Genomic DNA, 12,075 nt, shown 5'->3' on the forward strand with positions numbered 1-12,075 from the left:
ATTTGACAAAATCTAGGAAATTAGCACCTGAAGAGTTTTCGTAGTTTTGTCAGAGATAATAGGTATATATACAATTTGAGTATAAGTATATTATATTTGTCTTCTTCGTTTGATGAAAAAAACATTTAGTGCTATTCTTTAATCTTTGACTTTCATATACATGATTTATAATGTATTTGCGTCGAAAATTAGTCTTTTCTGTTGATCTCACAATATGTGTAGCTGATTTGTAAATATCACATTTTTAGATAAAAATGTTATACTTTTTTCTTCGGAATAAAAATATGTCATTAAAAACTCGAGTATTTTTTTTAACTCTTTCTTGTTAAAATACTTTAAAATGAATCGGTAATTTTTTTTACGGACATTTGATGCTTTAGCTTAATCTTAACTTGTTTAGGTATGATATCAACTACCACTCAAAACATGCTGATAGGAATAAAATAAAATATCAACAACCCAAAAAGAAAAGATAGTATATTAATCTCAAGTATGAACAAATATGAAACCCTATTTTCTGATTTTCATGAAGATATAAAACATTGTTTCATTCTGTTTTTATTTAGTGCTCATAAAGTTGCTAAGCAGACAAATCGGCAACTCAAACATACCTGTCCCGTTACTGAGAACGTTTAAGTAAGGTTTTACATTTTCGACATATCTTGCGCACAGCACACACAAAGCGCCATATTTGTCATCAATATTTCCGAGAAATTAGTTTTCCTCTCGAAGTGGATTCAGCCACTAAGTGTCCTACATGTACGTACAGTCGTAAACTGCCTTTCCTTGCGAAACAAGGCTATATTACACGAATATAGACAGTTCATGAATGCATTTACGTCTGTTAATAATTGATACTGAGATGCGAAAATCAACATCATTGATAGCTCTCTGCATGGTGCAGGGGTGATAATAGAAAGACTTGTTTTTAGTTACATTGTCTGAAATAAGGGTCTAGAAGAAAAAAAAGTTAGTTAATATGGATATAAATTATATAGATCATAAAAACATTGTATATCAATTTTATGCGAAATTTTCTATTAAATAACTTATTTCCAGTTTGAGTTTTAAATACTTATTAAAATCCCATATGAGTTTTAAACAATCACTATATACATGACATATAATAAACCGTTTTTAAAGAATTTGCACCATTGATGTTTTTTTTTAATACTTCTTCGATACATGTATTATCACTGCAGCAATTGTTAGCTACATGTTACACAGTGCCGACATAATTTTTAATGAACTACAGTGTATAGAGATAAGAACCGCCTTTATCCACTAACAGCAGATTTTCGTACAATGTATACTGTCTACCACTTATTGACACCTATTATTAGACATGTGCGTAACACAGTATTACTCTAAAATAGCCGAAAGCGAGTTGGGGATTTCCAGTTGCATATTTTTAGAAGACTCGGTGGAGTTATCTTACTTGCTAAGTGGCGCTGGATCGCGAACGGAAGTAGTATTAAGATGACAGTAAGCGCTTTGCGCTGCGCTTAGCGCTTAAAAATGCAAAGCTTGAGCACGTGCAGTGGCTTTGGAAACAAAGCGATGGGAGTCAAATGAACACCTGGTAATCCAAAATCTCTAACTGACCCTGGACGTACATGTAAAAAAAGTAATTGGAACTGGAATGGATCGAAAGCAGCGTACTTATATAGGAAAGAACACAGGGGAGTGCATGCATATGGAAATTGCCAGGGCTGGACTGCAATTCAGAACATGATACAAATTATATTAAACGGTAATTTCAAGTGATTCTCACCTTAGAGTCTGTCGAGCTTTTGGAAGTCACACGGTCTCTTTAATTTAAATATCCATAGCATATCCCTTTTGTCAACAAGGTTTTTGACTGAGATTTCTTCGACAGATATTGTTGTTAACCAACTAAACCAGTCGCATGATTTATTTTTATTAGGGATGCCAACGGATATTCAAATATTCATTCAATGAGTTAATGAAATATGAAAATAATAAACAGAAATCAAGCTCAAAAGTCTATTAAAACAATACAAACTGGGAGCAGAGAAATCACAGACCTCTGAAAACAGAGGGGATCAGGGTTCGTATGCATAAAAATTGTCAATAAAGTCACTTCCGCTTTCACTTAAATGTAAACATTTCAAACACATGTCTCGATGAAGAAGCAAACAAATAATATTATGAAAAATATGCCAAGCAGGAAAACAGTACTTAAGTATATATGCTTAAGGACTTAAGAATTTTTATGCATATAAACCCAGGTGCAATGGAGGAGTGGGCATCCCCTATCGACCGGTCACACCTTGTCATAACCTTTTTTCTTTTATTAAAAAAACTTTCTTCAACAGATTATGCTTCCCTCAACACTTTTTGAAAAAGTCCCTTTATCACCTGGCCTGGATTATACTGGACTTTAATTTATCATGGGGGAATAATTGTATATAAAGTTGGAAAGTTTTTATGTTGTTGATTTTGTAAATTTTTTGTGATTTCAAATGTTCCAAAAGTTCCTTGGAATTTTTCAGCTTCCACATCTGGCACCGGGATCATGAAACATATTAAGCTTAAGTCAAAATCTTTATGTTCTATTTAGTTTTTGTAAAGGTCAATCAGAACAAAATTAAAATTAAATATTTTTCAATTTTGCTTTACAAAAGTGTTGTCTGCAAATTTAGAGATAAATTCAACAATTAGTAAACATTTTACAGGTAATTGAAAATTTGACTTAAGTCTGTTTCATGATCCTGGGGCCTGATTTAACTACAGATGTCACTTTCCTCTGACTGTGTAGGTTTTCTAAGTTTAAAACAATAAATCTCTACTGCACTCCTATCTTCTGTTGTAAGTTTCTTTTTTATAAATTCAATATAAAGTAATGAAACACACTTTGTGGAAAATACATGATTGTACATATTTCATTCGTTTTTTTATTCATTCCCTTCTGAACAAACATTTCTTTTTTTTCAACAATTACTCTTTTTTCACTTTCGTTAATCTTACCCTCTTGTCTGCAGTGTTACAGTACAAGAATTTTTTTCAATAAAATGTTGAACAGAAAAGCTCACCCAGCCGATATAATGTGTGAGCTAAAACATAAAACTGGAATTGATTGAAATCGTCTGCAATGTTAAATGAACTACAGCACGGCAGTAGCACCCCTTTCAAACCTAACTTGCATCATTCTAAAAAGCAAGAGAGCTTTGAACACAGTTTTGCGATCGTCTTGTTTTAAATAATTGTAGCCTCTACTGAAGCGAAATATTGGACGTTCTTCCTCCTCAACATTCACAGGCCCAGGTTTATTTCCTGGTCTATTTCGAATTTCCTCCAAACAAGGACCTTTAACTTTGAGGAAGGTAAATCGTACCTGAAAAATATTACAGTATTCGTATATGAGATACATTTTACCAGAATTGCAAGAAGCTTACATGTGCATGTATATGAGAGACAAATTATTAATCTGAAATTGCTATAATATTTAAATTATTTGCTTCCATGCAATATGCTTTTCATTATCTTTGAATACTAGTATCTTAAAGATTTCACTAATGTGCATTGGGAGGGGTGGGGGGTTATTAAAGCTCCAGTGAAGTCTTTGTGCAAAATCTTCAATTGTTCTATGGTAAAACACCCTCGGCTATATGAACATACAACAGCAGTCTTACTGTTTGGCATGATTGAAAACATTTCTAATGTGCCGGTAGTATCAGTACTGAATTCATTCTACAACATATTTTCATAGAAATGAACATGCATTAAGGAGTTACAATATATGACCCTCTGCTCTAAATTTCTCAATTTTTTTTTTTATTTCTTAGCATTGATTTTATCAAAAACTATAGAATTAGATTCAAAAGGAAAATAGTATGAGGTATGAAGCTGTGATTACTTTTTCAGAAATGAATTAATTGTCTGACCATGATATGAAGAAAATTTGACACAGAGAAAAACAATGATTTATTATCACGGGATAAGATTAAAAATCCTTTGAGGTATATATGAAAATATTGTTTTGTGTCATACATATTAAATTCATATTCAAAAACATAATAAAGCACTGCTTTTTAAGACAGAATATCACATTAGTATTATTTTGTGCTTGTACAAAGCAGCAAGATTTATCTTTCTTTAAAGGTGCTTGGACACAGATTTAAAGTTAATATTTTCTCAAATTTTCTGTATAATTTCATGACTTATATGAGTATGTTGCTATAGCATTTCATACTAAAATATAATAAAAATCTTTTTTCATCTCGAAGTTACTAAAACTTCGAATTTCTGGACGCGTTGGATTGACACATCCTTGCGCTTTTACATATCTTAATTTTATTCTTAATACTTAAGAAAAGTGGTAATTTTGTTGTGTATTAATGAAAAATATTAAAACTATAACCCAGAAAATTCAGAGTAGAAATGTTCGAAAGCAAAACCCACTCACAGTATTGTAAGTCCGTGCTCAGTGGTGTGTGCAGAGTTTAACAATTGAACACACCCGGTGAATCGTAAACATTAACAATAACAAATCTCGTGCCCTGTTTACAAAAACAGTTTACGTTTCACGGGTTGTTCAATTTGTAAAACTCTGTACACATCACAGAGCACGGACTGACAATACTGGTGAGTTGGTTTTGCTTTCGAACATTTCTACTCTGAATTTTCTGGATTATAGATGTAATATTTTTCATAACAAAATCGCTTCTTTTCTTAAATATTAAGGATAAAATTAAAATTTGTGTAAGTGCAACGATGTGTTAATCAAACGCGTCCCGGAATTCGTAGTTCCAATAATATCCAGATAAAATAAGTTTTTAATTATATTTTCGTGTGAAATGCTATTGCAATATATAAGTTGTGATATACAGAAAATTTGAGAAAATATTAAGTTCAAATCTGTGTCTAAGCACCTTTAAGATTTTTTTTTCTAGAAAAAAATTTGAATACTAATAAAAATGCTTTATGTGGTCATGATGTATTACTGCAGTTTCAAAACTGTTCATAAAAAATAGAACTATATTATTGTAATACTTAAAGAACTAGATGCAAACGTTTTAGGTCAAATGTAATCAGTATAGATGAAAAATATTAGCAAAAGAATATAGAAGTCAATTTTTTGTCTTTCATTGGTTTTGGTTAAAAGGTCGCCATTACTGAATTATAGTACGACAAACTAAGGGTAACTTTAGGATTATTTACTTGGGAAGTTACCTCTCATATCAAAAGACCAGTCCCCCTCAAAGATAGATAATTGAACTTGAGGAAAATACACAAGCCCCTATAAAAAAATTAAAATAGTGTTTGAAAAGGTCAGAATTTAAAACTGTAAAATATTTGCACTAATATTCGAATCATAACTCAAAAAAAAAAGATTATGGAACTAATAGTCAGTGGTCTAACAGAAGTATGCAGACTGTAAGTAAAAACCGTAAAAATAAGAACCAGGTTGCCAGAAACAGCCCCCCCCCCCCTTTTTGGTAGGTTTTGTGAATTTGGACCATAGAGCAAGGGCTCCTAAAAACTCCTTTTTCAAAAATTCCTTATATCACAACCTTTCAAATAACATAATATTTATTCAAAGGCAGGCCAACCTTTAGTGAGATTTAGGCCAAAATTCATGCAAAAATCGGTGATTGAGGAAAATGCGGTTCTAAGTTAACTTTAACATAATTTTCGTACTGCTAATAGTCAACTTTTAGACACGTTTATGGTAGAAAATAACCAATGAACATTGATACTGAAAATGTAACTTGTTCCAGAAAATTGTTCTCTCTTATAATTATGTCAATTCCTTTTTGGGAAATGAAGTGATCCTTTGTTATGGGAAGTTAATTGTCCCCTACTTTCTCTGAAAGAGGAGGATATTAATCTGGGTCTGTGTCCGTCCGTCCAGTTGTTTTTTGTCTGTGTGTAGCACTTTCATTTCCAGATGATGTCTCAAAAGCCTTTGAGCTTTTGCTATGAAATTTGACCATAACAACTCCCTATGGCCTAAAACAGACCCCATTTGATTTTGAGGTCAAAAGGTCAAAGTCAGAAGTTCAAACATTCTGTCTCTGTGTAACACTTTCATTTCCAAACAATATTTCAGGAAGTCTTTGAGCTTTTGCAATTTTATATATAATAACTCCCTATGGCCTAAAGAAAACTAATATAAATTTGGAGTTCAAAGAGTTGAAGGTCAAAAACAGAAATTTATACATTGCAAAAAATGATTTCCAGATAATAACTTGCTTTTTTTGTTGTCCTTGAGTGTCTTCAATGAAATCTTATCACTCCCAATGACTTAAAGAATACACCTATTGACTTTCAGGTCAAAATTTCAAGGTAAAAAATTCATATCTTGCATAAAATGGTTTCCTGGTAATAGCTTCAATTTACCTCTCTTCATGATTTTACAATGAAAATTCATACTTTTCATCAATATGACTTTCTGAAGACCTCTATTGATTTTTAGGTCAAAGACCAAGGTTAGAAATTCTATATTGCATACATAGTTTTCAGATGATAACATTAGTTCTCTGTAAGCTTTGTAAGGTCACAAATTTCTTTAGCTTAAAAAAGGTCAATATAGACTTTAAGGCCAAACAAAAAAATATGTGTGGTTCCGGTTACACTTCCGAAAAAATTAGGGTAGGTAGGTAGGGATTTTTTTTTTTTTTTTTTTTTTAACAAAATGATTTTCTTAATTTTTCTAAATAATACCTATCACTCCTTTGCAAATGGCATTTAGATGAGGTGTGATAATATACTAGTCAATATTGGTAGGGGACACCTACATGCTAGCTTGCTTTGGATTTAACACTATTAAACACTTGCACTATGTATTGCAAGGAGGCTGTCATTGCTGAAACTAAAACTTAAACTGTAGCCATTAATGGAAATCGGGGAAAATTCCGGAAAAAATATGAAAATTGCCAAAAAAGTTTAGGGTCGGGGGTATAAAATAGGGAAGGTCGGGTAACCGGAACCACACATATTTTTTTATTTGGCCTAAGGCCAAAAGCTGAAAGGTCAAGGTAGACTTTTTTTTTTTTATTTTTCTCCATCTTCATTTTTTTATGGTCTTCCACCCTTTTCTTTTTTTTCCATAAGCTGGGGACACAAATTCCCTAAATTGGCTTGTTTGAAATTTTAATCATTTGAGCTTCATTTAAAAGATTGAAATAATTTTTGCATACCCATGTCTTTTCAAGAGTGATACCAAGTATTCCCTCATTTCTTGGTGACTTATCAAGGTACAAAAATAGGTCTCCAATATGTTTGGACCAAATACTGAGATCATCTTTGGAATTATTGGCTGCATCTTGTTCGTAGATAACTCTGGGTTTCTTTGGTGGAGAGATAAAGTCCTCCTCATGACAAGTTCTCCGTACCTACAGATAAATTTAATTATCATATCATATGTAATGTAAATTGAGAAAACATGTCCTATTACATGTAATTACAGGTGACTCCTGGTGACTCAAACTTTGATCTCTTTGATCTTTGATCTCTTGAAGTTCTTAGTCTCTTGAACTGAGTCTTCCTTTCATACTTTTCAATCAGCTTTATCTTATAGCATTTTATCACAATTCTGGTTTGAAGACAGGTGAACAATTAAACATTCTTACCTCACAAACACAAAGAACTGGCCTTTGAAGTCCAGGATCTGTTCGGCAACAAAGAAGGTCAGCTTTAGATGACATAGTCCTACCCATGATCATAGCTTTCTTAGTCTCAATAAATGGTTGGGTCCTTTAAACAAATAGGAATTCATAATTTATAATTAAAAGACCTTTATTCAATGTAAAAATAATTAAAAGTATATATACATATACTTCTTGTTGCAGGATGCATATTTTAATGCCTTATGTACTGTCTATCACCCAATTCTACATCACCAGAAAATATCATTTTACATAGATGTGATGAGTATTACATGTATACATTCAAGCATTAAGGATACATAACACAATCAAAAATTCGATGCCTGGATTGATATATATTTTTTGACTGATTTCAAATAGAAATGACTTAATAATAAATCCCTAAAATATAAAGAAATCGTACGTTTTCTTTGGTGCTAAAATTTGTGACTTTGTTTTGGTTTCTATACAATTCTATACAAATTTTGCATGTATTTTTAACATAATTGTGACAAAATCTTACTAAATTCTCCCACTTTACATGGCAGACATTATTCAGGTTACCCATTTGAATATAAATAAATAAAAAATATTGCTGATTTCGAAAAAAGTTTGTTTGTGTTATTTATCCTTAATTAAATCTCTCTCTGAAAATAGGCTAAAGAGCTGGTAATGGTATGGGCCATGGCCATCAGCCTGGGTAGCTCAGTAGGTTGAGCACCTGACTAGTGATGCAGGGGTTCTGGGTTTGATTCCCTGTCCAGCCATACATTTTCTCCTTTCCTGTTACATAATTTGGTGCCATTGACCGCCGCTGGACTTGCAGGTGAAAGTCCTGCCAGGGGCAGTAAGACTTGGGTTGTGTCTTAGAGGGTGAAGACAATTTAAGGCAGCAGGAATGTAATGGTTTCGGCCATGGATATCGGCCTGGGTAGCTCAGTCGACTGAGCACCTGACTAGTGATGCAGGGGTCCCAGGTTTGATTTCCGGTCCAGCCATACATTTTCTCCTTTCCTATTAAATACTTATTAAAATGACCCTGTCAATTTAACAATTACTCATCTTTCAATCTAGTATATGTAATTTTCAAACATTACTCTAAAGACTTTGTGCTTTAATTAGCTAAAGAGGTCCTATTCAAACTCTATAGAGTCCACATGTGACACGTTTGATATTTTTTGTTTAATTTCAATGTCCTTGAATTAAACAGACAATAACTTTAAACCAACTATTATACAAGAAAGTTTTAATTGCATATTGTCAAATGACAACTAGTCAATGACAAATAATATATTCAAGATATCCTGCTGAACAAACTTTTTAAAGTCTTAAGTTATTTTGAGACCACTAATATATACCAGTTGGGGTTGTTTGAAAATTAAGAAAAAAAATTGATGAGCCATAAGGATGGAACACCAGGCCATCGCAAGTTAACATCAGCATAAGCTTGTACCCATTGCAGCGGGTAGAACGAGACAATGCAGATAAAGTGCCTTGTCTAAGGACACAACACACAACATTTAGTGACATGAGGTGGCAGGGCTTGAACTAGTGTCCTTTGGTTACTGGCCAAACACCTATGACCACTGAGTCATCATCATCTTCGCAAGCCAACGGTTTTCGTTCCACTTCGCTCCCCACAAACCCTTGGCAGATTACACCATCAAAACTTTGGCCGCTATAAGCAACATCTTCTGGACGCACTAAATTTTAACTTCTGGATTCCAGCCAATCAGGTAACAGTTTTCAAACTGTAATTCAGTATCCACTGTAAACAAGAATTGGAGATGGAGTCAAAAACAGAGAATGAAGAACTACAGGAGGGAATTAAAGGTGTATAAAATATGAAGAATATGGAGTCACAAAAGTTAAAACAATTATAGATGACTGTTCATCTGTTGTTTTAATAAATGACATTATGTGACATGAAAGCTGTCTCCTCATTGGTTCCAAGGAAACTGCATATCAGCCACAGTTTTAGTGGTGTATTCTCTGCCAAAGGTTTGTTGGGAGCGAAGCAGACCGAAAACCCTTGGCTTGCGAAAATGCTGAACCATGTGCTCCACAATTTGTTTGCAAATCTCAGGGATATTTCTCACACATGTATAAAGTTGCTCTAGTGTATTTAAGTAGATTTCAACAAAGAATTTGAATTATAGATCAAACAAATTAAGAATGAATAATAAACTTCATGAAAAATTTACCAATATATTGTGGCGGTCAGACGGATTTGATGGCTGGTGGCCAGATAGCTCAGTTGGTAGAGCCCCTGACTGGGGATTCAGGGGGCCTGGGTTCAAATCCCGGTCCTTGTCCATCAAATTTTTCTCCTCTCTTGTTACATTTGGTGCTGTGCCCTGGAAGTGACAGATGTAAGACTTGCCAGGGAAGAACCTGGGTTAGTGACTTTATGGGAGAAGACCTTTAAAAAGGAGGGAGGAATGTGACGGTCAGATGGGTTTGACTGCAGGTTGCCAGAGAGCTCAGTTGGTAGAGCACCTGGCTGGAGATTCAGGGGGCCTTGGTTCGAATCCCTGTCTGGTCCATCACACCTTTCTCCTCTCCTGTTACAATATTAATAAATTTTTGCAACAGGGGCTAAGCTACATAATTTTGATGTACTTACCAAGTATTAATACCAAATAACTGCAGCAACTTCTCAAACAAGACCTGGTATTTCCAATCTGATATGCTTGTGTTGGGCTTATTTTTTGCAATTATTTGTGCTAAGCAGTAATTAAATTCCTCCAATTTTAATAAAAACCTGCAATATGAAGTTTAAACAAATTAAAAAACATAATATTTAACTTGAGAGTCAGATACATATTTTAAAGATATTCAGGATAACAGGTACCCCCCCCCCCCCGCCCTATTTTTTGACTAAAATTGTTTCCAGGCCTGATAATTTGTAGAAAAATAGATTCTTACTTTTCCAATAAGGGTTCTGATTTAATCACTTTCAACTGCTGTCTAGTTGGTTCCCACGAACTTGCAAATGTTTCAATCGGTGTAGCAATGTTTGGAGGCAAAGACTCCAAGGATTCGTAATCCAGTTTAAGGTTGCAGGCATTAACACACCTGTCAATTTCACAATAGTCGTCTGCATCCAAATGAAACAGCGACCATTCAGATGTAATTATTCTGTAGATGTCTTCTTCTTTAAAATTAACCCCAAGTTTCTCAACAAAATGACGATCCCAATCTAATGTGCTCTTCGGACACAAAAACTCTTCACCAGAATTTGATTCCCGCATTTTCTCAGGATCCATCACAAGTGCAAACAGTCATCCACAGCTGATGTGAGCAAATCCCTATTTATTCTGTTCCTTTAAATTAATATTTAATTACGAGAATTCATGATCACTTTGTTTCGTACTGAAAGTGAAACCAGAAATGCATATGGTGGCCCAGTGCGACCATTTCTCTCATAATATACGGAGGCCCCAATGCGACATATTTACAAACCTCTAATATTTTTTTTTTTTTATGAAATAGTGCGCATCATCATGATCATGGAATATGCCAATTTTTCTAGTTGTTGAAAATCAAAAAGAGATTGATGGAGTCTGCAGAGATACTGATTATGATGCATTCTAATAATCTAGGCGCGTTGCCTTGACATAGAATAACAATGAAATGGTACGTAGTTACAACTTTTGTTTTTCCGACATATATAATTAGCATTTTTTCCCCAATGGATATGGGTTTGTCAAAACTTCGCTATATGCAAACTTTTCATGTCTTTAATCCTTAAAAATAAGAACCTTTTTGGTTTTACAAATTATATCTCAAATCAACTGAAAAAGAATTATCATACTTTTAAAAGATGGATAATATCTTTATTTCTTTTACCAAAAGTTCTTTGTCTTCGTAGCCAATCGTACATATGTACATGTACGTAAATAAAAGATGGGTAGTCTTCTTTAGGTAATATAACGTTATCCCTCTGCTCCAAATTTCACCATTTTTTTTAAATTCACAACATTGATTTTCATCAACAACAATAGCATTACATTCAAATAGAAAATAGTTTGAAGTATGAAGCGTTGCTTACTTTTTCAGAAATGAATATCATTTCTAATCATGATATGAACAAAATTTGATATGGTAAATAGAAAGATTAATAATTTTTTTTATCTCACCCATAAAGTCAAAAATATGAGGTATATATGAAAATAATATTTACTATCATACCTATCTAATTCACTTTAGAAAACATAATGAAGCGTTGCTTTTTAATCAGAATATCAAATTGTTTCTCTGCTTGTAAAATAAAAATGGATCCATCCACAGGAGTTATAGTTATTCAAAATATCTTTTTTGTAAAAAAAAAAAAAAAAGAAAAGAAAAAAAAAAATTAATTAATTAATTGATTATAAAAATTCTGCATCTGAATTTTCTGTAACAATTAAAAGAATTTTATGCTAAGAGATAGAAATATCTCAATTTTAACAATTTAAAG

The 12,075-nt window shown here is 33.1% G+C and overlaps 1 protein-coding gene across 1 annotated transcript; it reads right to left on the reverse strand.

Annotated features, from left to right (window-relative positions):
• Window positions 1–2,895: 2,895 nt before the first annotated feature.
• Window positions 2,896–10,942, reverse strand: LOC133187173 (uncharacterized). The gene is made up of 5 exons (XM_061322536.1): window positions 10,542–10,942; window positions 10,240–10,377; window positions 7,599–7,722; window positions 7,167–7,361; window positions 2,896–3,358 (listed from the first exon to the last, which is right to left on the reverse strand). The coding sequence occupies exons 1-5, from the start codon at window positions 10,880–10,882 to the stop codon at window positions 3,128–3,130; spliced, it is 1,029 nt and encodes a 342-aa protein (XP_061178520.1). The 5' UTR covers window positions 10,883–10,942; the 3' UTR covers window positions 2,896–3,127.
• Window positions 10,943–12,075: the final 1,133 nt, after the last annotated feature.

Source organism: Saccostrea echinata, unplaced genomic scaffold, assembly GCF_033153115.1.
Source record: "Saccostrea echinata isolate AGI-Se365-2 ecotype Australia unplaced genomic scaffold, CSIRO_AGI_Sech_v1 ptg000014l, whole genome shotgun sequence".
Classification (NCBI taxonomy): Eukaryota; Metazoa; Mollusca; class Bivalvia; order Ostreida; family Ostreidae; genus Saccostrea; species Saccostrea echinata.